Source organism: Macrobrachium rosenbergii, chromosome 35 (assembly GCF_040412425.1).
Source record: "Macrobrachium rosenbergii isolate ZJJX-2024 chromosome 35, ASM4041242v1, whole genome shotgun sequence".
Taxonomy (NCBI): Eukaryota; Metazoa; Arthropoda; class Malacostraca; order Decapoda; family Palaemonidae; genus Macrobrachium; species Macrobrachium rosenbergii.
The window spans coordinates 2,838,423-2,865,270 of record NC_089775.1 but is presented as its reverse complement, the minus strand read 5'-3'; the positions used below and the strand labels follow the sequence as shown (position 1 = coordinate 2,865,270).

The 26,848-nt window shown below is 39.4% G+C and overlaps 1 protein-coding gene and 1 pseudogene across 2 annotated transcripts; both read left to right on the top strand.

The window, feature by feature from the left end:
• The first annotated feature begins 2,203 nt into the window (after positions 1-2,203).
• Positions 2,204-19,785, top strand: LOC136856336 (bestrophin-3-like; annotated as a pseudogene).
• A 1,956-nt stretch (positions 19,786-21,741) lies between these two features.
• Positions 21,742-25,956, top strand: LOC136856225 (bestrophin-2-like). Of its 2 annotated transcripts, XM_067133916.1 has the most exons (8): positions 21,742-21,797; positions 22,131-22,369; positions 22,630-22,740; positions 23,191-23,362; positions 23,509-23,638; positions 23,865-24,103; positions 24,401-24,634; positions 24,937-25,956. In XM_067133916.1, the coding sequence occupies exons 2-8, from the start codon at positions 22,299-22,301 to the stop codon at positions 25,090-25,092; spliced, it is 1,113 nt and encodes a 370-aa protein (XP_066990017.1). In that variant the 5' UTR covers positions 21,742-21,797; positions 22,131-22,298; the 3' UTR covers positions 25,093-25,956. The 2 variants fall into 2 exon arrangements, with proteins under 2 accessions (XP_066990017.1, XP_066990016.1); XM_067133915.1 differs by having other exon boundaries at positions 21,745-22,369.
• The last annotated feature ends 892 nt before the right edge of the window (positions 25,957-26,848 follow it).

Here is a 26,848-nt window from a genome sequence, read left to right as displayed (position 1 = left end):
AGAAGAAGAAGAATCACTCGCCAGGCTGAAGGTGTTGTTTTGAAGTTTCCGTTTTCTATGAATGTCATTAGAGAAAACGGTATTGATTTTATGGGTGACTTATTTAATTCGATGATAATCTATTGATAAATGAACAAATTATCGTAGATGAATGTGAATGGATATTGCTTTCTCTCTCTCTCTCTCTCTCTCTCTCTCTCTCTTATGCTCTGTGTCTCTCTTTCTCTCCCTGTCTCTCTATCTCCATCTAGATTATGCTCTCTCTCTCTCTCTCTCTCTCTCTCTCTCTCTCTCTCTCTCTCTCTCTCTCTCTCTCTCTCTCTCTCTCTCTCTCTCTCAGCGAGACATCCACTCCCACAGATATGATTCATAGGAAATTCCTCCTGTTACCTGTCTCTCTCTCTCTCTCTCTCTCTCTCTCTCTCTCTCTCTACATGTATATAGATTCTCTTACTGTCATCTAAGAGTGTCCTATGAAGTTTAATAGGCCTATAAAACGCCTATAAAACCACCGACGTAGGAGGGAATGGAAATGGTAGTTGTATATATTTTGATTTTGGTTCTCGTTGGTCCTAGTATTAAATCCCCAGTGTAATCCCTGAGCAGTTGCTTGAGAATAAGCCTCATATTAAATCCTCAGTGTAATCCCCGATCAATTGCTTGAGAGTAGGCCTATGGATTAACTCAATGCAATCCCATAACACCCGCTTAAGAATAGGTCTGATAATAAATCCCTTGTAATCCGATTTCCAGTGCCATCCGGAGATTAATATTCGTAATTTGATTGACGATGGGGGATTACAGAGTAATCCTTTTGACAAACACATGTAGGCCTATAATACATAAATCCTGTGAGCTACTTTAATTATATGTTAATGATTGTTTATATTCAGTTAATCCTTACTAGATAGGTCTATCAGAGAGAGAGAGAGAGAGAGAGAGAGAGAGCCTGTTCATCCTGAAAAGTGTGAAGAGTCAGAGATGAGAGAGACTTTAACCTGAGCGGGGAGAGAGAGAGAGAGAGAGAGAGAGAGAGAGAGAGAGAGAGAGAGAGAGAGAAGAGAGAGAGAGAGTTTAACAAAGAGAGAGGAAAAAAAACAGAGAGTTGCAGTCTTAGGTCCGGGGCCGTGCCCTTTGCAGGCATAAGGTTGGGAACGGCCCACATTTATCAAGCGCCTTTATGCTTTGGCGCCCAAATAACTCGGCCAGGGTGATTATATTCTTGAAGAGAGACGGAGAGAGAGAGAGAGAGAGAGAGAGAGAGAGTCTTTTGTGCTTCCAGCAGTTCGGTGTTGTTTTAACCTTTCTTGAAGAGGACTCTGTCTCTCTCTCTCTCTCTCTCTCTCTCTCTCTCTCTCTCTCTCTCTCTCTCTCTCTCTCTCTCTCAAAATCGTCCACTGGTGTTGTTAACATTCGGTTTGTAAGGAGAAGCCTCTACATAGGCCTATGAGTACACATATTAGCTGAGGTATAATGACCTCTCTCTCTCTCTCTCTCTCTCTCTCTCTCTCTCTCTCTCTCTCTCTCAAAATCGTCCACTGGTCTCTCAAAATCGTTAATATTCGGTTTGTAAGGAGAAGCCTCTACATAGGCCTACGAGTCTCTGACCTCTCTCTCTCTCTCTCTCTCTCTCTCTCTTTCTCTCTCTCTCTCCGATGATGTCATACATTTTTACAGGTATGTTCTCAACGGTCGCCGTGACCCGGGTAAGGGAACCTCACCTCTTCAACCTCAATTTCCTCCTCAACCCTCACCTCAACCCGTCCCTCAACCTCCTCCCCATTTTCCTCAATCCATTCCTCAAGGATCGTCATCTTTGTTGACTAAGTGATGTTGCGGAATTAGGAGGAATTCGGCGTTAAAAAAAAATAAAAAAATAATTCCGATTCATTCTGGTATTTTGTGCATTCCTGTTCCCGCTCATTCTTCTTCTTCTTCTTTTTCTTAATTTTCTTAATTTATATGATAATTTGAGTCTTTAAATTGAAACAATAATTATTAACAAAATAACTAATTATAAATCTCTCATGCCCACGACTTGCATGCCCTCCTTCGATGCCCTTGAACCCAGACAAGGAAAAACCGCAAGTCATGGGCAGAGCGACTTTCTTCCTCCAGGACCTCGTTCGAAATGGGGAAACTTGCATCTGCGCATGCGCGAACCCGTCGGAGTCTATAAAAGGCGGCTCTCCTGGCGATCGCTGGTCAGTCGGAACTCGGACAGTGTCAAAGAAAGGTCTCTTTACTCCTACAGATCCGGTTATTTGAATTACGTCGTAACGACCGTTACGTAACATGCGTTCTGTGACGTCATGCGGTTCTATAATGATGTCTCTGAAAAGTAGAGCCGCTTAATTAAGTGATTACGGCTTTTGTTGTGCGTTAATTATCCCATAAGATGATGATGATGATAAGCATTTCAACACTTCGGGTTAATTGACTTCCGGTGCCATCCGTAGGAGACAGGAAGTTGATTACTTCCGGTAACTGCGTGAGTAAAAACGTGGTTTTGTTTATTTATTTATTTTTATTTATTTTTTGTCTTAGTTATTTGTTGATAATTTTTTAATATATTTTTGTCCATATTTAAATTATATTTATTTTTGTCTTATTTGTTGATAATTTTATATTTATATATATACATATTTATATATATATTTATTTTTGTCTTAATTAATGTTGATAATTTTATAGGTATTTGTCAGTTAAATTATATATATATATATATATATATATATATATATATATTTATTTATTTATTTATATATTTATTTATTATATATATACACCTATGTTACACTGTATTAAAGACACACATATCCAAAATTAGAATCTAAATATCTGTATAAACGTAAAATTGTCTCATTTTGTCAACACACGCGTCCATTTTTGTCACTTAAAATACCAAGATCTAAATAACAGTCATTTACAGGGACTTTCCCAAAGCACTTTTGACATTTAGGAAAAATAAAAATAAAACTCAATGGGATTATAATCGCCCGGTTTTCATTAATGGCATTCCTGCCATTTTAAGGTTCCATTATCGTGGACTTTTTAATGGCGGAATAATGGTTAAATAGTAAAATAATTAAAAGGTGTTCGTTCCTTAATTAGACCTGTGGTTCCAATGTCCATTTTTCCAGGTAGGAATCAGGGTTAGATAGACCTGTGTTTACAAATCTTACGTTTTAAGTATTCGAGGTAGGCTTAGGGGTCTCTCTCTCTCTCTCTCTCTCTCTCTCTCTCTCTCTCTCTCTCTCTCTCTCTCTCTCTCTCTCTCCAGACACAAACAGCTGCTTGCGTGCAGCTGAACCATTATGAATTAATAGGATGTTCTTGTTATTTAACGTGAGTAAGTGTTTCTATGGTACATAGTCTAAAAAGGCCCATTAACCCCACTTAATTACCAAACACGCCATCTTGCACCCAGAGGCGGCTATGTCACTTAATATACAACTAATATACGAAGTATAAAGTATATATATATATAAATAACCCCCGTAGGAGGTGCACTGTAGGTATGACTCAAGGTCCTAACTGCTACGATTACTTTTACTGTACCTCCGTTCATATTCTCTCGATTCCATCTTACTCTCCTCAACCTTCTAGCAATTGTTTATAAGTGCAACTGAGAGGTAACGATAAGTTAATTACTTAACAACGCTGTTCAACAGTTTGATTGTTAAAGCAAGCACTGATGCAACTTAGGAGTTGTCTATTCAAAGAATGACCTTGGTAAATGTTGCTTCTAACAATGACAAAGAATATTAAAGCTATTTTTTCTAGTTCTTAGCAAACGCATGCACAAAGAATGTATAATTTTTTCTTTTTTTAATTTCCAAATTCCTTTTATGTTTAACATTCAAATATTCTAAGAGGATCTAAATCATTCAATAATTGATCTTTTAAATTTAAGAATCTTTAAGTATTATGTCTTAGAATCCCCGTAAAGTACTTATTCAGGTCTAAGTAAAGAATGATCTAAAGTAAGATTTGATGATGACCATATTGAAAGTAACAATAGTTTAGGTCAAGGTTAGGTTGGGTCAGCAAGGTTTAGGTAAGGTTAAGCGGACTGGTTGATGTTAGGTCAGTATTAGTTTAGGTCAAGGTTAGGCGGACTGGTTGATATTAGGTCAGTATTAGTTTAGGTCAAGGTTTAGGTAAGGTTATGCAGACTGGTTAATATTAGGTCAGTATTAGTTTAGGTCAAGATCTAGGTAAGGTTATGCAGACTGTTTGATGTTAGGTCAGTATTAGTTTAGGCTAAGTAATGTAAGGTTAGATGGACCAGTTAATATTAGGTTAAGTAAAATGTTTAGTTAAACCAGGTTATATTAAGCTAGGTAAGGTTAATTTGGGATAGGTTGGGTTAACAAAGTAATATTACGTTAAATCATTTAGCATTAGGTTAAGTGTACTAGGTCATATCAGGTTAGGTTAAATAATACTTGATTATGTAGACTAGGCTGAAAAGTTAAGTATACCTTAGTTTAACCAGACCACTGAGCTGATTAACAGCTCTCCTAGGGCTGGCCCGAAGGATTAGATTTATTTTACGTGACCAAACAAGGTCATACATAGGTCATATTCTCACTAGTGTCATCTGTGTTGGACTAAATTTCACTCAAATGGTTGCCAAGATTGTGATCAAGTTCTGCGAAATCATTCGCAAGTGTAGACATCAATTAGACGCCATCATGTTCATTATCAATTTGAATGTCTATCTTCTGAGCGTTGTCTTGACTTGTTTTTGGCTTGTTTTAAATTTCTTACCAGTTGTTTTGAGGGTAAAAACTAACATTTCTTTAGACCGTCCAGAGTCACTCGGTCCAATGAACCGACTCGATCATCTGTTAAATATAACCCAAGCGCCGTTTCAAAAACCAGTTGTTTATACCTTGTTTATTGTTGTTGTGAGGTCAATGTGTCCCTCTGTGATAATCAGACCTAGGCTTTCATCTTTTAAAATACTTTCAGACGAATCTTTGAAGCGACGCATCACTTAGGCCGAAATGGTAAACAGGTGGATATGCTTAGGTCAGAGTTCCCATAAAAAGAGGTCATTAAATAAAGTGGCAGGTGTTATTTTAGGGATTCTTCGACAGGTGTTTATGAAGAAACACCTGTTCTTAAGTCTGTTTTTTTTTTCAACAGGTGTTTCTGAGCAGACACTTGTTCATGGCAATGTCTTTTGGTCAGAGTTCCTATAAAAATGGTCATTAAATAAAGTGACAGGTGTTATTTTGAAAGCTTCTCCAACAGGTGTTTCTGAACAGACACCTGTTCTTAAGTCGCTGTTTTTTAGTCGTATGGTAAACAGGTGGCTAAGCTTAGGTCAGAGTTATCTTAAGAAAGGTCATTAAACTAAGCAACAGGTGTTATTTGAAAACTTCTTCAACAGGTGTTATAGAAGAGACACCTGTTTGCCAATCACTGTGTTAACTGTACTTACAATACCGTTTCCTTAATGACCTCTATATATAGATATTTATATAACCTAATTAAGGGGGGTATTTCCACTTGAAATTCGACGGGGGGTTGTTGGGGGGGCCGAGTTCCAATTAACAGCTTTCCCAAAAGTAAACAGACGTACAATGGAGATGTCAGAAGTGGGAGAATTTTTCTTCAAAAGGACCCAACTTGCTGAAGAAACAAAGATAACGATTTAAAAGAGAGAGAGAGAGAGAGACGGGGCTGTGAGTGAGCGTTACGGGATAGGGAGTTAATTCATTTTATCCAGCCAAGACCAAACTTTATATTAGATTTCCCCTTCATAACAGATTCCAGTGTGTGGCTAATTCCATCCTTTATTGAGTTATTTGCTTATTCCATCTTGGATTTATTCTCATCTAATGCGAGAGACCTACAAGAAGTCAAACCAGTGTCCCAATGTAGCCCAGACCAGATTTAGAGATGGCAAATGGCGAAGGATTATACGAACTGCCTCTCAAACAATATATATTTTTTTGACTTACGTTTTATAATAATTCTTAAAAGGTCAAAGATCATCCCTGAGCTTCAGAGAGAGTGGACAGGTCATAACTCTTTATCACACCATGGCCTGAAGACCTAGGCACATCTCCACCTAAGTTAGGACCTGGGGAAACCAGGCAGTGGCTGCTTGTGGCTCAGTAGGTAGACTTATTAAATGTCCATCTTTCCTCCCTGACTCCTATAAAGCTGCAATATTTTTAACTAATATACTTTGTGGCTTTCAATGTACATTCAGAGCCACAAGACTAGGTATTTTATTCTGTAAAAATGGAGAGAGAGAGAGAGAGAGAGGAACAGCTGCTGTGAAAGCTGTTTATAAAAGAAATTCTTTGCTATCTGACGCTGACCTACATTTCGGAAAAAACATCTGCCCCCCGAAAAAAATATATATAAAAAAACAATTTCTTTGATGTTATACGTAAGAGCAGAAGCGATCGCATAGACCTTTAACATTTCCAGCCTCTACTGACGAGATAAATAAAAAAAAAAAAAAAAAAAAACTGTTGGGCTGAAACAGTTCAAAATAACGATCAAGGCAATGCGATGGCCACTGATGAAAAGAGATATTCCTGAAATTAACACTCTTTTTTTTGGGCAGCTTTTGATCAATTCCCGGTAATTCCGGGGAATTCGATCGTCGCAGCAACTCGCGGCATCATGCACGGGGGTCATTTTTCCCTCGGGGTCTCCACACAACCTTTGACGGGCTTTTAATTTGGCGGCGATCAAAACACAACGGCCCGACCTGTAAATAAACTCTTTTGTACAGGGCGCTCCGGCGATGACAATAGAGTTCTGTTACGTTCTTTTTCGCGTCGCCGTGTCCGTAACTCAGGCGGATTCGGACGGAGTTTGGCGTAAACATATGCAGTGGTAGGCAGGTCTCTTCAAGGTGAGCGAGTGTTTAGGAATGTCAAATAAGGCTGGTCACTTTTTCCTCATAGCAACGCTTCCAAATTGCAGCGGGGAACGTTACTTCTTGTAGCTGGGGTAGGTTCTATATTATTATTATTATTATTATTATTATTATTATTATTATTATTATTCAGAAGATGAACCCTATTCACATTGAACAAGCCCACCACGGGGGCCACTGACTTGAAATTCAAGCTTCCGAAAGAATATTATGGTGTCCATTTGAAAGAAATTGCAGATGACAATAGGAATTATAGAAAGAAGAGATCGATTATTTAAAAAAATAGTTAACAAATTAATAAATAAGTAGATATAAATGTAATTAAATTATTCGAATACAAGAATTGTGTAATAGTGGTTTCATTTGTAGAGACAAGTTCAAGATATAGCAAAATATCACATCACTCAATGAGGTAATGAGATATTATAGTCTATATTATTACAACCCTTAGCAACAACAACTAGAAAACAACAATACCAGTTGTAGGTAAAGACACATCTTAACTATTTTCTTAAGGCAAAAACGTTAAAATAGAATTAACTTGAAAATTAAGGGATAAAAATGAACTTAACCTAAAACTAAACAAACAAAAATTAAGGAAACCTGGCAGATAAATTAATTAGGCTTTCCACTCGAGGTAAATGACCTTTTGGGCGAACCTGCTAAAAGGTCGAAGGTCAGGTCACGAATTTTCAGAAGTTCAAATGCTTCATTTAACCAGCTAAGTAATTGTTGTCTTTTTCACGCGGGCTAATTAGAACGATTATGTCCTGGTGTTAATGATTTATCAAGTGTACTTTTTAAAGGTCAAAGGTCAGTGTTAGGGAGTTTTAATGGTTGTGGATGGATCAAAGCGAGCCACTTATTTTGTGATATTTTCTCTTTTTGGAAAATGTCAGTTATGTTTAAGTAATTTCGCAAATGCTCTATATTTTCTTGTTTCAGATTTTGAGAAAAGTTGAAACTCATTTGCATATTACTACAAAACAACAGCCGTTTCGAAAACCATCCCCCACTGAGCAACTTCTAGAAGATATATCTTCCTTACCAAAAGTTCTCCAACGCCAAAAATCAATAAAAACTGTGAGAATATTTGCGAAAGATTCAGGGATTCTCGAAGCTGGTTTGGTCCTCTCGTTGACACTCAGATGTTACCTGGGGTAATCAATAACCCCATGGTGGGACAACTTGCCTTTAAGATTCCACTCGTGACTAATTCATTGGCTCTTTCACCTGCCCACAGGTGACAATAACACGGGTGGCGTATCTAGCTTCGATTAAGGGGGAATAGAACTTATGGGGGGAGGCAACAGAGTCGGAAATCCCGTGAGAGAGAAAAATGCTCTGTCAAAGGAAAGCTACTTCAAGGCCCGCGTGTAAACAGCCACAATGGCGTTCACTCACTGAGATCTTTGGATCGCCAAGCATAGCTGTTTGCTTTCATCTACGGTTGGCCTTTGGAATGTTCTGCTTGCTTGCTTGCTAATGCCTTATCTTAACTCGCTTTCCATCGGGTCTGGGCAGGAAGAGGTCACTGGCCTGCTGTCTTGACCCTAGAAACAGAGCCTGAGTGTGTGAATTACATTTTAAAGATGGCTGCTAAACAAAATAGTTAATATGTTGACATCATATTGATCTGCATTGATGTCCAGCAGGAGTTCATCGCCTTGAAAACGGTTCTCAATGAATGTTTACACTTCCATTCATCAAAATCAGTTATCCCGTTCTTGAGAGACCCTAATTTTTTATTGTAGAAGCTATGCTGTCAATTTCTTCTCCTTTAAGAAAGCGTTTCATATCTGTGACCTTTCTAGACCACTGATGAATCTCTCTGGTCTCCTTAATGCAGAGATAAGGTTGACAAAGGTGAAATATGGATTAGAATGGACTAGATGGTCTTGGCATGTAGAGAAACCGGGAGTTTTTAACTGATAGAGTTATGTACCGTAGGAAGTCTTGGATGTGTGCGAGAGAGGGAACAAAAGAGGCTGTTATATATCCAGAATAAAGGGGGGGGAAATATATATATATGTATATATAGATATAGATAGATAGATATGTGTCTATGTGTACTGTAAAATAAAAGGCCACCTATAAATACAATTAAGGCAAAATCACCCTAATTATAGATGCACAGGACCCAGGCACCTTGTCACTTTTAACGATATATGTCCAGGGCGCACGTAATACCCATTAAGCAATTAATCCCTATTAGGATGATTACGCCTAATGAGAGACGTCATATCTGTAACAGAACATGCTTATTAGGACCCATCAAAAGAGAGGAAAGGTTATAGAGAGCAATGATAAAGGCTCGTAAAAGTGGCTCTTCATTTTGTGCTTTCCTGGTAAAGCAGCCCCTTCTCTGTGATTATGGACGGACAATTTAGTCTCCAGTGCTTGCTTTGATGCGTCCTTTGCTTGATATTGGGATAGTGCGCTTTATTTACAGTTCATTTGTCATTTTTATTATTATTATTATTATTAAAAGTCAAATTAGCCTTAGCAGTACTGGTTAAAGCTTTCCAAGTCTTGGAAAGGAAAAGATTCTATACAGTGACCTTGTCCCCCAAATTTCAAAGTGTGAGCAGACAAATCTATGACCCTTTTTCCAATTTCGAAAGGTGCAAGGTCCCATAAACAGACCCTTTCCCAGTTTTGAAAGGTACAAGGTCCCATGTACAGACCCTATCCCAATTTTGAAAGGTACAAGGTCCCATTTACAGACCCTTTCCCAGTTTTACATCAACCAACTTGTAAGAGCCTAGGTGTAAATGTTGGCATTGCTTTTTGATTTCTCAATGAATTTCTAGGTAAATCTCTACAGCTGTATTTTCCAGAATACTGATAATTATCCTCCGTCTTGAAAACACACAGTTGTACACACTTTCCTCATGTGACACTAGGTCTGTCAGTCACTGAAAATATATAACTGTCCCCAGTGTTCTCATAAAGAATCCATTTTGTACTTTCAGAGACGTGTCTACAAATCAATCTATATTCTCCTGTCGACTGACGCCTGTCAAAAGCATTCAGACAAAAGAATGGGCTTAGACGGATGAGGAAGTAACAGAGGATCTACCCGCCACAGGTTTTTTTTAGACAGAAGTCCTCCTCAGGTTGTCAGAACCATGACAGTGAAATATACGCAGAAAGTAGCTAATCAGAGGGGCTTTGGGTCCTTCACAAAGCTTCTGATGAGGTGAGTGTATATACAAACACAAACACAAACTGCATCCAGTTAACTATTCCCTCCAGAATTCAGTCAATTTTATAAACCACCGGTTTTGTTGAATTGACCCCTTTCTCGGATTATTTGAAAAGGTTAGAAAAATCAGCCCTTGTCAGCCATTGCGAGATGATTTCATTAAAAATTGCTCTTGGAATTAAATGTAATGATTTAGAGGTTTAAAAACGTGATGGTTTTAAAGGTCAAATCTTCACCAATAGGCGGAAATAAGGTCAAATTAGCAGGAAGGGTCATCCACTGGAAATGTTTTCATCCAATTCTGTTCTCAAGATCTTGGATACCTCCCTCACACACATACACAAACCTCTCTCTCTCTCTCTCTCTCTCTCTCTCTCTCTCTCTCTCTCTCTCTCTCTCTCTCTCTCTCTCTCTCTCTCTCTCTCGTCCTGAAGACCCAGGCACCGAGGAAAGGCCCTTTCCAATATCGGCAACTGGAGTGAAATGTTATGTAGAAGGTTTTATCAGGTGCCTGGCTACTCTCAATTCACCTTTATAACTTTTACCTTCTTTGTATTTGGTTTTTTCATCCTATTATCTCTCTATCTACCTATCTATGTAGATAGATAGATAGATACTGCATTACAACGATTCGCAAAGCACCATCAAATCACATTTACCTGCTAATTATCCGCATTCAGAAGGTTTCATTATCAAAAATGTTTACGGGAAAGATCTGCAATCCTCAGAGAAAAACAATAATAAATAACACTATCATTATGTAAAGTATATTCAGATTGCTTCATAACAGCTGCTTCCATTTTCTCCAAACAGATGGCGTGGGAGCGTCTACAAAATGGTCTGGCAGGACATGGCCGTCTATCTGGTTTTGTACTATTTCCTGTCCCTCATCTACCGCTTCGCCCTGTCGCAGTACCACAGGGGGTAAGACCGAAAATAAACCAGTTAACTAATCATAATCAGCTTGGAAAATCTGTAAGAGAATACTTGAGACGAGCTTCAGAATGTCAACAAACTCTTCTTCTTCTTATCTTCAGGGTGTTGGAGACCACAGTCTCAAAATGTAAACAAACCCTTAATTCTTCTTCTTCTTCTTTTCTCAAGATGCAAAACAAACTCTTCTTCTTCTTCTTCTCCTGTTCCTCAGGGTGTTCGAGACCATCGTCCTAAACTGCGCCAGGTTCCGCGACCTCATCCCGGTGTCCTTCGTGTTGGGATTCTACGTGTCCCTGGTCGTCAATAGGTGGTGGGGAACCTACTAAAAGCATCCCGTGGCCTGATTCCACGGCTCTTCTCCTGGCTACGCACCTCCAGGGGAAGGTTGGTGCCGGTAACTTCACTCTGAGAGTAGTTCTGGAGTTGTATCACCAATTCTTGGCCAGTAACTAGGCTTTAATATCATTTATTTCTCTTTTGTTTTTGTTGATGGCACAACTTCTGCTCATTTCCCCACCTTCTGCAGTGGCCTGTCTTTGTGCCCTCTTTAGGAATTTCAAATTCAGCCTATTTTTTTATGCCTGTAGGTCTTTAGATGGTATTGCCCACAGTGTATGTAATGTAAGTTCTTCCCCAGTAGCATTGTTTTCTGCCTTTTATTTTTAAGCTGTCCAGCTTCTTCAACTTCCACTTGCCTCTAATTTTGAGAAAACAGCCCCGCGCTGGATGACGGCAAGTCTATTAAACATAGAATCGTTATGTCACTAAAATATATATATATATATATATATATATATATATATATATATATATATATATATAACAAGTTAGAAATAACTAAATTCAAGCAATTAAAAATTAAAAAAGTATATAATAAAACTAACAGATGGAGAGAGGACCCATTTTTCAATCAAGAAACTGGTCTGTACAGAAACATTCTCTGAACAGTAATATTTGTCCTGGAAAGATATTGTACCATGACAGGGCAAAAATATAGACACTATACACACCATATCTTCACTGGGGACTTTGAGCACTGAATAAATGAATACATATGAATGAATGAATGATATTATTCATGTGTAATAAATATGCAACGTGGAAACCACTCTCCACCCAATTTTCTGAGGACGCTTGTCACTGCAAAGCCTTCGAATCAATTGCAGAAATAATTGAAGAAGCTTTGATGCCCGTGGCAGGATTCGAACCTGTAAATAGACTACGATATTAAGTTTTATAGAGAGGAATAAAGCATTTTCAAATGGTTTTTTAAACCTTGATACCAAACTATTATCAAAATGAAGGCCTGGAACCTCTTTCGAAACTTTTAAATGAAATTAAGCCAATTTTTCTTCTTCGTTCTAATACGGTACGAGATTAGAAGGCTGGATTCTCTCACGGTGCAAGAATCTCTCTCTCTCTCTCTCTCTCTCTCTCTCTCTCTCTCTCTCTCTCTCTCTCTCTCTCTCTCTGACGTCAAGTACGCCCGTTATTCATACAAGAAAGTTTATTGTCTAGTTGATTACCTATCGAATATAGCTGCCAATTTTGATCAAATTCTGTCCATTCTTGAGATATGTTAGTAACATATTTATCAAGCTAAATACCCATAGACGGTGTCTATATATATACATCTATAGAAAGTTATATAGATGACTCTTCTTCGAAGTATAGACTTTTATAGAGAGTTCTTGTAAATATGATAGGTTTTCCAAGTGTGGTTTTGTAATAGCTTCCCACATACGTACGAGGTCACGCTATACACATACATACACATACACACATACACACACAAACACACCTGTCACTTCCCCCAGCAAACGCCCCCCAGCGAAAATGGAACCCCATTACAAGATATCATCTTTGACGCCTTCGAAGAGAGAGAGAGAGAGAGAGAGAGATGACATCGGCCTAATTATTCCCAGAGTTTGGAGAATTTATTTTGCTTTTTAGCTAAAATGAGGAAATGAAATTCAACTGTGACCCAATTTAAGAATGCAGTTCTCTGTAAGGCTTTGAAATTGTACACTAAGAGTCCTGTGAAGGCTTTTTTGGGGGGGTGGGGGCTAGGAGAAGGGGGGGGATTTGGGAAATCTTGAGACTAGTCCCGAGAGAAATTAGCGAGAGGAACTAGGCTTTTCCCTTTCTTTAACTGGTATTGTAGGAACGATAATAAAGCTAACATTAAGAGAGAGAGAGAGAGAGAGAGAGGGAAAGAGAAAGAGAGAGAGAGAGAGAGAGACGCAACCGGTTAGTGTTATCGTAACGAGATCATTTCTGCATCGCTCGGGAATACAACTCGAACCATCTTGCTTGCTTGCTTGATTGATTGATTGAGAGAGAGAGAGAAAGAAAGAAAAAGAGAGAGAGAGACCTTTAATCTATAGGATGGTCCTACTATCAACATCATGGCGGTCGCGTCAACATTGACGCAAAGCAAACTCCTCTTTCTCCCTTTCCGTCCGTGAGAGCAGACCCATTGACCATCTAGCAATTACCGATCACTTTAAAGACAAGGACAAACGAAAATAAAACAATATGCAAAAAAGGAGCAACGAATAAATCGCAAAAAACGAAAAAAGGAGAGAAAAATCTCGCCACACCCAGACGGCAGCACTCCCATTCATCACGAGGGGAGGCCATTTAAAAGGAAAGCTTTCTCACAATTCTTCTCCTTCTTCTTCTCCTCCTCCCCCTGGGGGGATTTCTTTCTTCACTGTGGGCATGCACCCAGGGTCCTCTCTCTTTTTTGGAAAGTCTGTATAACTTTACAACCTCTTTATAAAAGCTACGGGTGTTGTAGAGGAGATTCTTTTCAAAGAAATGAAAAAGCGGCCATTAACTCGTTAGGCTGAGTCAACAGAACGAGATTCTTTTAATGTTTCTGGGTCTAATTTGAATAGGGATTTGTACAAACACCATGAATACCTTTCTTTGTGGTCCCTCTAAGGAAGAGACAGGTTAAGAAACGCACAAACAAACGTAGAAACTCAAGCAGAGGCGTTTGTTGCTTCGTTTGTGCAACCAAAAGTGGATAAATTTGGGCAATTGGAACCACAAAATGGCTTTCTATGGAAAGTTTTTTATATTCTGGAGAAACTTTCTCAAAGTTAAAAGTGGTTCCAGTGGCGACAAATGATCGATATTCATCGATATCAACCAAGATTCAATCGTAGGCCTATCACAAAGCCATCTGGAACGTAGGCCTATATGCATCGTGTTTCAGTGAATTCTCTTCGGGAGTTCTTGGAATATTTGAGTAATAAAGAGAGAGAGAGAGTGTGTGTGTGTGTGTGAGAGAGAGAGAGAGAGAATTCCCAATGAAAAGAAGAAAAACCCAGTTGCTAAGGCAATGTTTGAAACCCATTCCATGACGAATTTATGAATAAAGGAATTGCAATTTGGTTCCCTCCTTGTGAAACAGGAGCCTTCGACCGTTAGCTCATTCCCTTGGGGAATGAGACTTCTCAGGCCTTATACAGAGTGAGAGAGATTGAGAGAGAGAGAGAGAGAGAATGAGGGAGAGAGAGAAAGAGAGAGAGGCAACTCCTATCAATGATTGAATTTTCTTGACTATTTTCCTCGAATTCTCAACCTAAAATGTTCCCGATTTTCGCTCTACCATTTCTCAACTCACATCTAGTCTATATTTACGCTTCTCTCACCTTCTCCTCACATGACCAGACCATCTCAGAGTCCAAGATACAGACCTATTCCCCACCCTCTGTAGTTCTAGATATGACCAATCCATCCCAGAATCCCAGACGATTTCAGACAGATGAATGTAAGAGTTCAAGAAGTTAACCAGCTTAATATTATGACACCAAAGGTAGCAGGCACAGGCACACTGTAGGCAAGCCAAAAGCTCTGGAAACTAACCTTTCATACCCAACAGGATCAAGAGTCCAAGGAACAGAGGTTGACAATCATTCGCTACGTCAACTTGGCCATAGCCATCACGTTCTCCATGGTGTCACCTGCTGTTACGAGGAAGCTGCCAACTTTACAGCACTTTGTAGTGGCAGGTAGGTAATGAACAGCACTTTAGATGCTCTACAGTTTATCTTAGTAACTGTTAAGTGGGTTAGATTTAAGTAGAAGTGGCTTAAACTTTAGCATTTTGGCGTTTTTTTTTTGTCAATAATTTGCATCAGAGGAAGGTTACCCACTTATTGTGGTATGGAAGACTTCTAGTAAGGCTGGGAAGTATTCTAGATAGTTTCAGGACTTATGGAAATATCCTAAATAGTTCCAGGACCTATGGAAATATCCTAGATAGTTCCAGAACCTATGGAAATATCCTAAATAGTTCCAGGACCTATGGAAATATCCTAAATAGTTCCAGGACCTATGGAAACATCCTAGGTAGTTCCAGGACCTGTGGAAATATCCTAGATAGTTCCAGGACTTATGGAAATATCCTAGATAGTTCCAGGACTTATGGAAATATCCTAGATAGTTCCAGGACCTATGGAAATATCCTAAATAGTTCCAGGGGACCTAAATAGTTCCAGGACCTATGGAAATATCCTAAATAGTCCCAGGAACTATGGAAATATCCTGAATAGTTCCAGGACCTATGGAGATATCCTAAATAGTTCCAGGATCCATGGAAATATCCCAAACAGTTCCAGGACCTATGGAAATATCCCAAACAGTTCCAGGACCTATGGAAATATCCCAAACACTTCCAGGACCTATGGAAATATCCTAAATAGTTCCAGGACCTAGTATTCCAGACCACTGAACCCTCCCCTTCACCCTTCCAGGCTACCTGAACGAAAATGAGATGCAGCTGATGCAGGACCTGGAAAAGAAGACGAAGGTCCACAAGGCCTGGATTCCAGTCATGTGGGCCACCAGGATGGTGGAGCAGGCCCGACTGGACGGCAGGATAAGAAGTGACGTCATCGAGAATAACATAATCAATGAGATTGACAACGTCCGTGAGAGATGCGGCGCCATATTGGGCTGGAATGACCATAACATACCTCTGGTCTATACTCAGGTTGGTACTTCTTCTTCTTCTTCTTCTTCTTCTTCTTCTTATTCTTCTTCTTCTTACTAACAAATGAGCACCACATTCTTTGGAAGCTTGAATTTCAAGTCAAGGGCCCCCCTTTGGTGGGCCTGATTTGTATGAATAGGGTTCATCTTCTGAATAATAATAATCATTCTCCTTATTATTCTGATTATCTCGTCTCTGTGTGGTAAGAACAGAAGCCTTCAAAGAACAGAATACTGGAATAACACCAACGAATAAGAACTAAGAATAGAATGAGGCAGATAAGTCTCAAAACATAGACTTCCATAGATAAATCTTACCTAATGCAGCATTCTCTTGCATAAGGGGCACCAACCTACACAATTAGATAAAAACTGAAAGAGAGATAAGGCGATAAGATCAAGAATATTACCAGACTTCCTAATCAGGGAGATTTTCACCTTATCACACTCTCCCCTAGATGAGTGCTCGAGTTAAAGGAAGTCGACTTTTTAGGGAGAATTAGGGAATATTTAGGGACAGGAGGATCTCAGGGACATGGCTTAGCAGTGGTTAGAGACACACTCAGGAATTAGACAGAAATTGTCCAAAGTCAAGAAAGTAAAATGATGATGTCATCAGTCAACCAATTACGTCATACGAGCCGACAGGCTGGAGCCAATTTACTCAGGAGTTATTGGTGATAATTCAGTTTCATGAGGAGGCGATATTCCAGGCCAGTTGGGGTCGGAATTCCCATAAAACGGGAACGGGAGCATCTGGTTTCAATTACTTTCCTCTGGGTGTGAGAGATTTATGGTTCCTGTCAGGGATTTGTTGGGGGATGGCCCAGGCAGTTTGTGGTGGTTTTTGATGTTGTATATTTATTGAGTATATTGTTTTTATATTGAATATATATATTTATAAATGAAGCTTTTTTTTGGAGTGAAGCTGCTGTCCCATCAACCATTTTCCCTTCCCAGTGTAAGTTGAGTAGATGCAGAAAAGCTTCAAATGATACCTCATGTACATCTCTCTCTCTCTCTCTCTCTCTCTCTCTCTCTCTCTCTCTCTCTCTCTCTCTCTCTCTCTTTGCCCTTGACAGAACGACCTGATGAAAGATTTCAGTCTGTTACACAAAATGTTCCCATTAAGACCTTAAGTTTTGGGTGCTAGTTGTGGATTGGAAGACGGCGCCTACATCCACACCAGGGGATCCACAACCCTCCATACTGAATGACCTCTCCATTTCCAGGTGGTGACCATCGCCGTGTACTCATTCTTCGGGTCCTCGCTCTTGGGGGAGCAGTACCTTGACCCTACAAAGGACTTAAAAGGTCACGAGATTGACCTCTACATCCCTATGTTCGCCCTCCTCCAACTCTTCTTCTACATAGGATGGGTCAAAGTGGCTGAGGCTCTGCTGAATCCTTTTGGGGATGATGACCACGACTTCGAATTCATCCCTCTGTTGGAGAGGCACAGGGAGGTAAGGATTAAGGATTTGACGCGACGTGGTTGTTCCTCTCGCCGTTGGACTGCGGGACGGTCTCCCTTCAGAGGATGTCGAGCGAAAGTTCGAGCGATGATGCAGTACCTTGCTACCCTAATACTATTCTTGCATTTTAATACATTTTTATTTATTTATTACTTTATTCATTCATTTTTGTAATAAGTGAGATCTCTTCGCTCTGAATTTCCCTCTAACTCTTCTTGATTCTTCCTAATGAATACCACATTGTTTGGAAGCTTAGATTTCAAGTCAGTGGCCCCTTTGGTGGGCTTGTTCAGTATGAATAGGGTCTTCTGAATAATAGTAATAACAACAGTTATAGATATTTCTTATTTATTTATTTATATTTTTTGTATGTTGTCTTTGAAGTGTTCGAATCCTTCTGTTGAGTATTTATTTATTTTTAGTTTATTCTACGCGTAGCCTTGAATTTTTACCTTTTCCAAAAGGTGGTTGTGAATTCAAGTAAATTTTCCATTATATTTATTTTATTAATATGTTACTTGTTTATATATTAAACCCATCACTTATAGACTTTTTCTATCATTTTTTAAAGATATCATCCACACATTTCCTGAAATATCTTGGCACATTTGTAATTACTGTATTTCAGCTGAATTTCCACCAAGTGTAGCCATGTCTTCTCAAAGCTCTCTCTCTCTCTCTCTCTCTCTCTCTCTCTCTCTCTCTCTCTCTCTCTCTCTCTCTCTCTCTCTCTCTCTCTCTCTCTCTCTCTCCTGAAATATCTTGGCTTAATTTTAAGTATTGTATTTCAGCTGAATTTTCAACAGATTCCCTCAGATGAGGTTGCTGTAGCCACGTCCATTCAACACTGTATGTAACCCACTCTCTCTCTCTCTCTCTCTCTATTTGCCAGATGTCCTACATGCTCTGTGGCGCCGACGACTCCCCCCCTTCGATACGAGAGTCAGATCGGAACGGTCAACCCAAGAAGGATGACCAGGCTTCCCAATTTGTGGTGGTCCCTAACGCTGGTGCCTCTGATTCGCTGGATCACGTCGACAGCAGCGCCTGACCTGACCAAGCACCCTGCGAGAATTAGGAAGTCTGTGTCAGTCCACTGCAGGGGGCTTGAGGGGACGAGGTTACTGGAAGTTCAGTGGGTGTGGAGGTCTTCTAAAAATGGTGTTTGCTCCAGCTGACAAATGGCTGTGGACGAGAAGCGCCGCCTGCTAGGAGATGGTTCCCAAATGAATTTGTGACAGAACAGGGATAGAGCAAAAGGGAATCAATCTGAACTGTCTGAGATTACTGTGATCAGTTCTGGTATCATTCTCGTCAAGATGGCTGGCCAAATTTCCACATGAGTCTTGTGTTTGTTGATGCATTGATATATATCATTTGTATGATGAATCATCACAGTTCAGTGACTATGTGCGCATGTATCGTTCGCCTGACCACTCTTAACATGACATCGAAACTCATATATATGAATGGATTCTGTTCATAAGGCCGTGTCTTCAATCTTTTACAAAGCGTTTCGTTGTATATAGTGGACCTTGTTTATTGTGACGTCTATAAAAACAAACAAACAGTGGACTGAATTGAACTGAATATAGAATTTAGGCCAGAGGCCAAGCACTGGGGCCTATGAAGTCATTCAGCGCTGAAATGGAAACTGACAGATTAAAAGGTTTGACAGAATAAAACCTTTGGTCAGAAGAATCAATTGTTAGGAGAGGGTTGGGGAAAGTAAGGTGGCAGAGAGAGAATATGAAAGGAGGTACAGTAAAAGGAACGGGGGGTGTCTGAGTGAGAAGTGTGTCAGCCATTCTTCAAGAGCTGAAGAGATTCCGGTTAATTTGAAAGGGAAGATTTCAGTGGACAACTCTCACATTGGTCTGTAGTGACATGAAGTGTTGAAGTGAAGTGACAGTGAAATGAAAGAAATGAGGAAATGAAACAAAAGAAGTGACAAAGCTTACACTTCAAATCACCACAGAAGAGAGAATGGGATACAATATGCCAAATAAGCCCTTTTTCAATCATTCTTTTATAAAAAGAAACAGACTCATCTAACCTAATATTATATGTATAGCCACGAGATATCTCCCCAAGAACCCCATTTACTTATGCTTATCAGGAATCCCAGAATCATCCCTGATTAAGATGATACCATCTCAAAGTTTTTATCAGTTAAGGAGGACATTTTCCAGATCAGTGATTGTGAATGTTGTCTACAGAAAGGTCAAATTAAAAATGCAAAGCCCCGTGTGTTTGAATTCAGTCTCCCAGGGAAGGACAAATTCACTCTAGTCTGAGATGAGTTAACCCTTCTCTATTCCCACTGAGCCTCGGCGTGTCAGTCTAATCAGGCCAGTTTATGTCATGTGGATTTATATATTTAGCCTCAAACTCTGTGGTAGGAAATGGCTTCTCCAAATAGCTCCCAGGAAGTTCATAGTTTATTTGTTGTATATCTATGGTGGTGTCTGATGCATGTAATTGGTACTTAGTCAAAATCCTCTGTTGGTGTTGGTTCGTCTGAAGAACCCCTTCCATTGTTTGGTTTCAGGAGCTGGGCTGGCGTACTGTACCTGATAAAATTAGTTTCACACCAATCTCGTTGAATTTTGGGTAACTTGTTAAGCTAAGATGATTCCTGAAGAACTGGTAAAATGGTTTTCAGTTGCAATGTTTGAAGCTCCATTCAGTAGGCTTTGCTTGTAAGAGAGTGTTATTAGCTCTAAGAGGTGTTGTCAAATGGCTAGCCTGCGAGTTACAGCAGTCTAAACATCTGCTTGACCTTTACATCAAGACTGACTTGTGGATTCAACTATCACAGCAGTTTCACAGCAATTCCAGCGGCAACCAAGATTGACAACTGACAGTTTATGAAGGAGACACTACTGGGGTATACCAACAAGGTAAGTTCTGTCGTGTGGAAGTCACTCTTGTACTGCCTGAACCTGGCAGAAAGTGTCTCCACAGCTCTACATTCTTCTGGAGCCTTTGCTCTGGAGTAGACAGAGCTTAGTTCTCGTCAATACCTTCTTGAAAGTCGAGGTATCTGTGGTATTAGTTGTAGTAGTAACAAGTTGCCTAGAAAGGTTACTTGTCTAATGTGGGTTCTGTCTCTGTAAACAGATAGTTATTCTTACTCGGCTGTCGTCTGCAGACAGTATAGCATCTAGGCAAGTGGATTCCTTGATCTTTAGAAGGTAACACAGACTAGTCTGCAATTTTCTGAGCACGCTTTAGCCACTTTATGCCAATTAGGGCTGTTCTTGAAGGCATGAACCAGTTTGTTCCATCGTAAAATCTATCATATGACCCTTACTGAAACTAAGATACAGTTTTGCTTGTCAATAAAGAATCATTGGCACATATTTGCAATAGAGGCATATATATACTTTCAGTGCTAAGCAGTGTGATGCTTAAGAATAAGGCAACGCTAAGAATATGATTTTGACTCATTCTAGGCCTACTGACTAAGAATATGTCAAATCTGAATGAATTAACAGATTACTGATGGGATTGCTGGAAAGATGCCAAAACAAATGCTGAACTTAGAGACCATATTTATCAAAAAGTAGTCAGCATGAATCGTAGATGATTAAGATTTCTAGATGTAGATTCAAGACACGGACAAACACACACAAAGTTTGACAGAAACAAGGTTGCGTTCTCTTGGTAATAATTCTTTATCAGCTGACTGATATAAACACCCGAAGTTATCAGATTAATCCAATCCTTTTAGAATGGAAGTCTCCATTTACAGGTGACACCTGGGGATTTGACTCTCTCTCATAACAGTGATAAGATTACAGGGATTACCGAGGGATTTTAGGTGACCTTTTGAGCAAGAGTTATACCTGTCAGGCCTCCCAGTCCCACTGATGCTGTATGGAGGCCCCATACCTTATGCCCACCATCTGTAACAACAATCATTGCTCAAAGTACTTGATAATCATCTGGCCTCAAACCTATGTTCTAGCTCACATCAACTCTCATCTTCCCTGCATCACAGTCTTCCAAACCCTTTCACCAGATTTTGCAACATCTCCTCACCACCACTTAACATTTTTCGTGTGTATTAGATGTCCCTCCATTTCTTTATCTGGTAATAAATGGCGTCCCTCACCTGTCAGATTTTGAAACGCCTTCAGAAAGATATCACAGATAAGATACGAGGGTCTTGCGAAGCCTTCATTCATATATATTGTAGTAGTATGTTCTCGGGGCCCTCTCAGACAAGTGTGACTTTATCAGCTGTGGAAGTGTGGGTGGAAAGTGTGATTTTTCAGTGTGCAGGTTCTTTGTAATTGAGTCCAAAGGACGCTGGAAAGGGCTGGAAGTACTGCAGTCCTTTGCTTGCCCAGGCCTGAAGGAAACGATATTCTACACTTGGCATGAGAGAGAGAGAATCAACTGTCCGCTTACTCGATCATACGAATTCAAATCGTGACATCTCTCTCTCTCTCTCTCTCTCTCTCTCTCTCTCTCTCTCTCTCTCTCTCTCTCTCTCTCTCTCTCTCTCTAAGGGAGGAAATCATCTAATGGCCTGATTGAAATGAAATTTTGAGAAACTATTTATTCATGATTCTAACCTCAGGTACAGATTTAAAAAAAAAAAGTATTGATTCTCACACGTGCCATCTTCCTGAACGAGTCGAGTTTATAAAAACTCAGGACAAATGAACAGAACATTGATACTGCCTGTTTTGAAGTCACAGAAATTTTGATTACAAAGGAAAACTAACAAAGTTTGGGACGTTTGAAAATGACAGTGAAATACACACAGAAAGTTGCCAGTCAACGGGGATTTGGGTCCTTTGCAAAACTACTGCTCAGGTCAGTGTTGAAGAAAAAGTCTTCTCAGGTCAGTTTTACAATCAAACTCCTCCTCAGGTCCCTTCCCAGGTCACTGAGTAATAAAGAGAAACTTCTATCAAAGAACCAGACTCTCTTTCAATAAAACCAATGTATGTCAAAACAAAATCAAATTCATTTAGCTTTGTAGTAATGGTGAAAAGTAGCCAATTCTTTCAAGCTGTCGGGAGGTTTTTCAGACATGACCCCCTAAGAAGAGAGTCTCGATTTCTGCTCGACAGATGGCGTGGAACGCTCTACAAGATGGTGTGGCAAGACGTTCTTGTCTATCTCATTCTTTATTATGGCATCTCCCTCGTTTATCGCTTGGCCCTCGAAGGAGAGTCGAAGAAGTAAGTATAGAGGAAGTGTGTTTGACAATCCGGAATAAATTATGGTAGGGGAAGAGTCTCTCATATTGAAAATTGAGGATGAAAGACTTCTGGAGATCTCTCATAGGCTATAGGCACCTGGAGTATCAATGCCACAGCTTTCTCTGCATCCATATGTTCAGATAATGAAAGAGACTGCAAATTTATAAGGCTATAATAGAAGGTTTCGTTGTACGCCATTAAAAAAATGCATTACAATACTTCAGATCAGGTCCCATACCCCTAGATTTCAGTTTGGTGTATGGAGACCCTCTTATCAAGAACTCCTATCTTAAATATCTTGACAACTTTAGATATGGTTTACTTGTTAAAACGTTAGTAATCATATCCCAAAACCTTCATTTCTCAGGCAGTGTTTGGAAGGTCTATAAAACTAGGTCTATACTGACATATCTCCCTTCCACACCACAGAACATTTGAAAAACTCGTCCTGACTTGCGCCCGCTTTCGAGATCTGATCCCTGTGTCGTTCGTTTTGGGGTTCTACGTGTCCCTAGTCGTGGATCGTTGGTGGGGGACATACAAGAGTATCCCCTGGCCGGATACGACGGCCATTTTGGTCGCAACATACATCAAGGGTCAGGTGAGGTCACTGGACCTGCGTAGGATAGTTGGAAATACATGTGTCTCTTACTCGTAAGCTATGATTATATTTCAAATATTCCTTCTTCCTTCTTCTTCTTCTTCTTCTTCTTCTTCTTCTTCTTCTTCTTCTTCTTCTTCCCACAGGACCCTGAGGCTAGGCTGATTCGCACGACGATCCTCAGGTATGTCAACCTCGCAATAGCCATGACCTTTTCGATGATTTCTCCTGGGGTCAAGGACCGCTTGCCAACGCTCCAACATTTTGCTGGTGCAGGTTTGTGTCTTTTCTTGACCTCATTTCAGGTGGGGATTGTGTGCAGTGTTTTTTTTTTCCTTTTAACATACTGTCTCCCATTCTTCCCACATGTCAGGCATCTCAGAGCAACTTCCAAGTTCTACTGAATGCGTCTAAGTAAATGGCTTTTATTTTTAACCTGTTCATTATCCTTATCCAGCAAAATGCTTTGGTCTCTTACTGAAATCCGCTGTGTTTTAAACAGGATACCTGACAGACTCTGAACTGAAGATTCTGGAGGAATTAGAAAGCCGCGTAGGGGTGCACAAAGCCTATGTCCCAACTCTGTGGGCGTGCAAGCTGGTGGAGAAGGCCAGGAAAGAAGGTAGGATACGCACGGACGGACTCGAGAAGGTCATTGTGGAGGCGATACTTAACGTCCGAGGTAAATGCGGAGAGCTCATGGGCTGGAACGAGCACAATATTCCCTTGGTGTACACGCAGGTAAGGCAGAAATATTCTTGCATTGGGAGAGTCAATATGACACTGCTGTAAGTCCAAGATGGCCCCTGGCTGTAAATTAACATTCTGCGTTCATATCATCTCGCTCCTTCTCTAGCAAATGATTTAGTGCAGCTGCGAAGTTTCACTCCCGTCACGCCTTTAATGAAACCTTTCTAATCTCAATTTCTCCTCACGAGACTGAATGACCTCATAGGCCTAAGATTTATATTCCAATTCCAGCCATCATTTGTATCCTTGAAGTAGCAATAAAATCACTACACCCCCGTTTCCTTGCAGGTAGTGACCATCGCCGTGTACTCGTTCTACGTGTTCTCCCTCCTCGGGGAGCAGATCCTGGACCCATCTCAGGGGTATGATGGCCACACTATAGACATCTACTTCCCAATCTTCGGCATCCTCCAGTTGATGGTCTACGTAGGATGGATAAAAGTGGCGGAGGCTCTTCTCAACCCATTCGGAGATGACGACCATGATTTTGAGTTCGTTCCCCTCTTGGAGAGACATTTGAAGGTAGATTTTGATGTGTTTTATCGTTGCAGCTTCATGATGGGTGCCATGGCACTTTGGTTAAGTGTCAGAATCACCAAATTATGACAGTTCTCAGCCCCTGTTAGCCCACATAAAACCACATGGACGACATGTTGCCTTGCGTATGAGTTCAATAGGTTATAGGCGTAGGTGTGGAAAGAATTTCTAATAGATTTTACACCTTTTATAATGATGATGATGATAATTATTATTATTGTTATTATTATTATCACGGGAATCCTAGACCTAAATCAGACTGACAATCCTTCCCACATCTTCCCCAGATGTCCAACCTTCTAGGGAACACAGAGGAAAGTGAACTGCCTTATTTAATCCAAGAACCACCTGAAAACAACGCCGCGACCCACAACAGTCGCCTTATCGAGTCTGGAGACTTCCTAAGGACGACTTCCTTCCAAACGATTGACAGCTGCAACTGATAGAGGGGGAATTAGAGTCTATTAAAGTTTCCCATTGAATTTATTCCGTTTTCTTTTATTTATATTCATAGAAAAATGTATACAAGTACTTATATGTGTATTTAGAAGCATTTATACATGTGTATACATACGCATGTTGTTGTGTATGTAATGATAATTGTATTTATATATGTGTATACATAGGCCTATATGTTAACGTACATTCAAACACGTGGCTGTATACATAAATACGTCCATGCAAATGTATTAATAAATGTATCAACATATGTATATACATACATACATTCTAAATACATTTAAACACGTATACATATACATAAATACACTGCACATGTATCAGTAATAATTATATATGTATATATTAACGTGATTAATATGTTTCTTTACGAAGAATTATAGATATCTTTCGAAAGCCGGTTTATTTCACCATCAGCCAATGGCAGAGTCGCTCACAAGGCTCTTAGGCAGCACATGAAGCTTCCAGCCAATGAGAGAAGAGGATAGAAAAGCTATTTTTTGTGGAGGTCTCTGATTGGCTAAAGTAATTCTCCTTCCATGTCTTCCCTGACTTCAAAAGATTCAGTTTAGTTAGAGACTCTGAAGTGTATAGAGGTCATAGTTGGCTCAAAGATAAGATATTTAATTTTTTTTAAATATATATATTTTTGGTAGACATTTTGACTGTTGATTCTGGAGTTTAAAATAAAAATAAACTTTTTAAAATGTCTATTTAAGGGATCATTATTGTAATATAGTGAATTTTTGTGGAATGTTCTGCATTAACTGTTGAAGGTTATTGTTCGAGAGCCATTATAGAACTCTTTATTCTGATAAGAATTATATAAACTAAATTTAAATAAGTCATCACTTGTTTCATTTATAAATTTCATTTATATTTTTCATTCATAATTTGTGCTGAAAATCTCATTCGCCTGTTCAAATGTAGCTCGAATTTCTGTGGTTCTTCTAAACCTCTCTCTCTCTCTCTCTCTCTCTCTCTCTCTCTCTCTCTCTCTCTCTCTCTCTCTCTCTCTCTCTCTCTCACAGTTACTAGATTGTTCAGATGTTTTAGTTTTTCACATTATGGGTCGACAACCGTTTCTAGACACTCTTTAGCCATGAGGTATATAGTTTATTATATATACTATATATATAACCTAACTAATGGTAGCCATTCTCAGGGCAGCAATGTGATTGTTAGTATCTAACTGAAGTTGATATCCAATCATCCATCCCCACCCTCTGATATTTCTCAATAATTTCCAAAGATGCTGAACAAATCTTGCTTAATTTCGCTTATCATATGAATGCATGTATTTTAACAGTACTGCTTTGGATTTATTTGGTTTATTTGATAATAGCCATTGACTGCCGTCCTGTAATTTGTATTTTTAACGAGGTTCGACGTTCGTATTTTCGTTTTTCAATAATTCGTCTGCTTTCTGTGTGTTACCAAAGATATTTTTAACAAAAATCCTCTTAGATTATTTATTTTTCATTAAAATAAGATATTAGTGTCATTAAAATAACTATAATTATATTTTTAAATATATATATTTATATAATTTAATCAATAAAATATTTTTAATATGTTTTTAAAATCAATTAAAACAATAGTCCGTTCATGCAAATGACCAGTGGACGACACTAAGCAGACGAATTTTGTGCAGGGAAACAGGCCTAAAATAAATGTACAACATTGAGACGAAACCTTTAAAAGATATAAATATACCATTATTTTAATGTAATATCTACA

Bases quoted from the DNA above. Each gene is read 5' to 3' on its own strand.
- LOC136856225 (XM_067133916.1), top strand. From the start codon at position 22,299: ATGACAGTGAAATACACACAGAAAGTTGCCAGTCAACGGGGATTTGGG. The intron at 22,370-22,629 runs GTCAGTGTTGAA...TCTGCTCGACAG, and splicing joins TTTGCAAAACTACTGCTCAG to ATGGCGTGGAACGCTCTACA. The intron at 24,635-24,936 runs GTAGATTTTGAT...CATCTTCCCCAG, and splicing joins TCTTGGAGAGACATTTGAAG to ATGTCCAACCTTCTAGGGAA.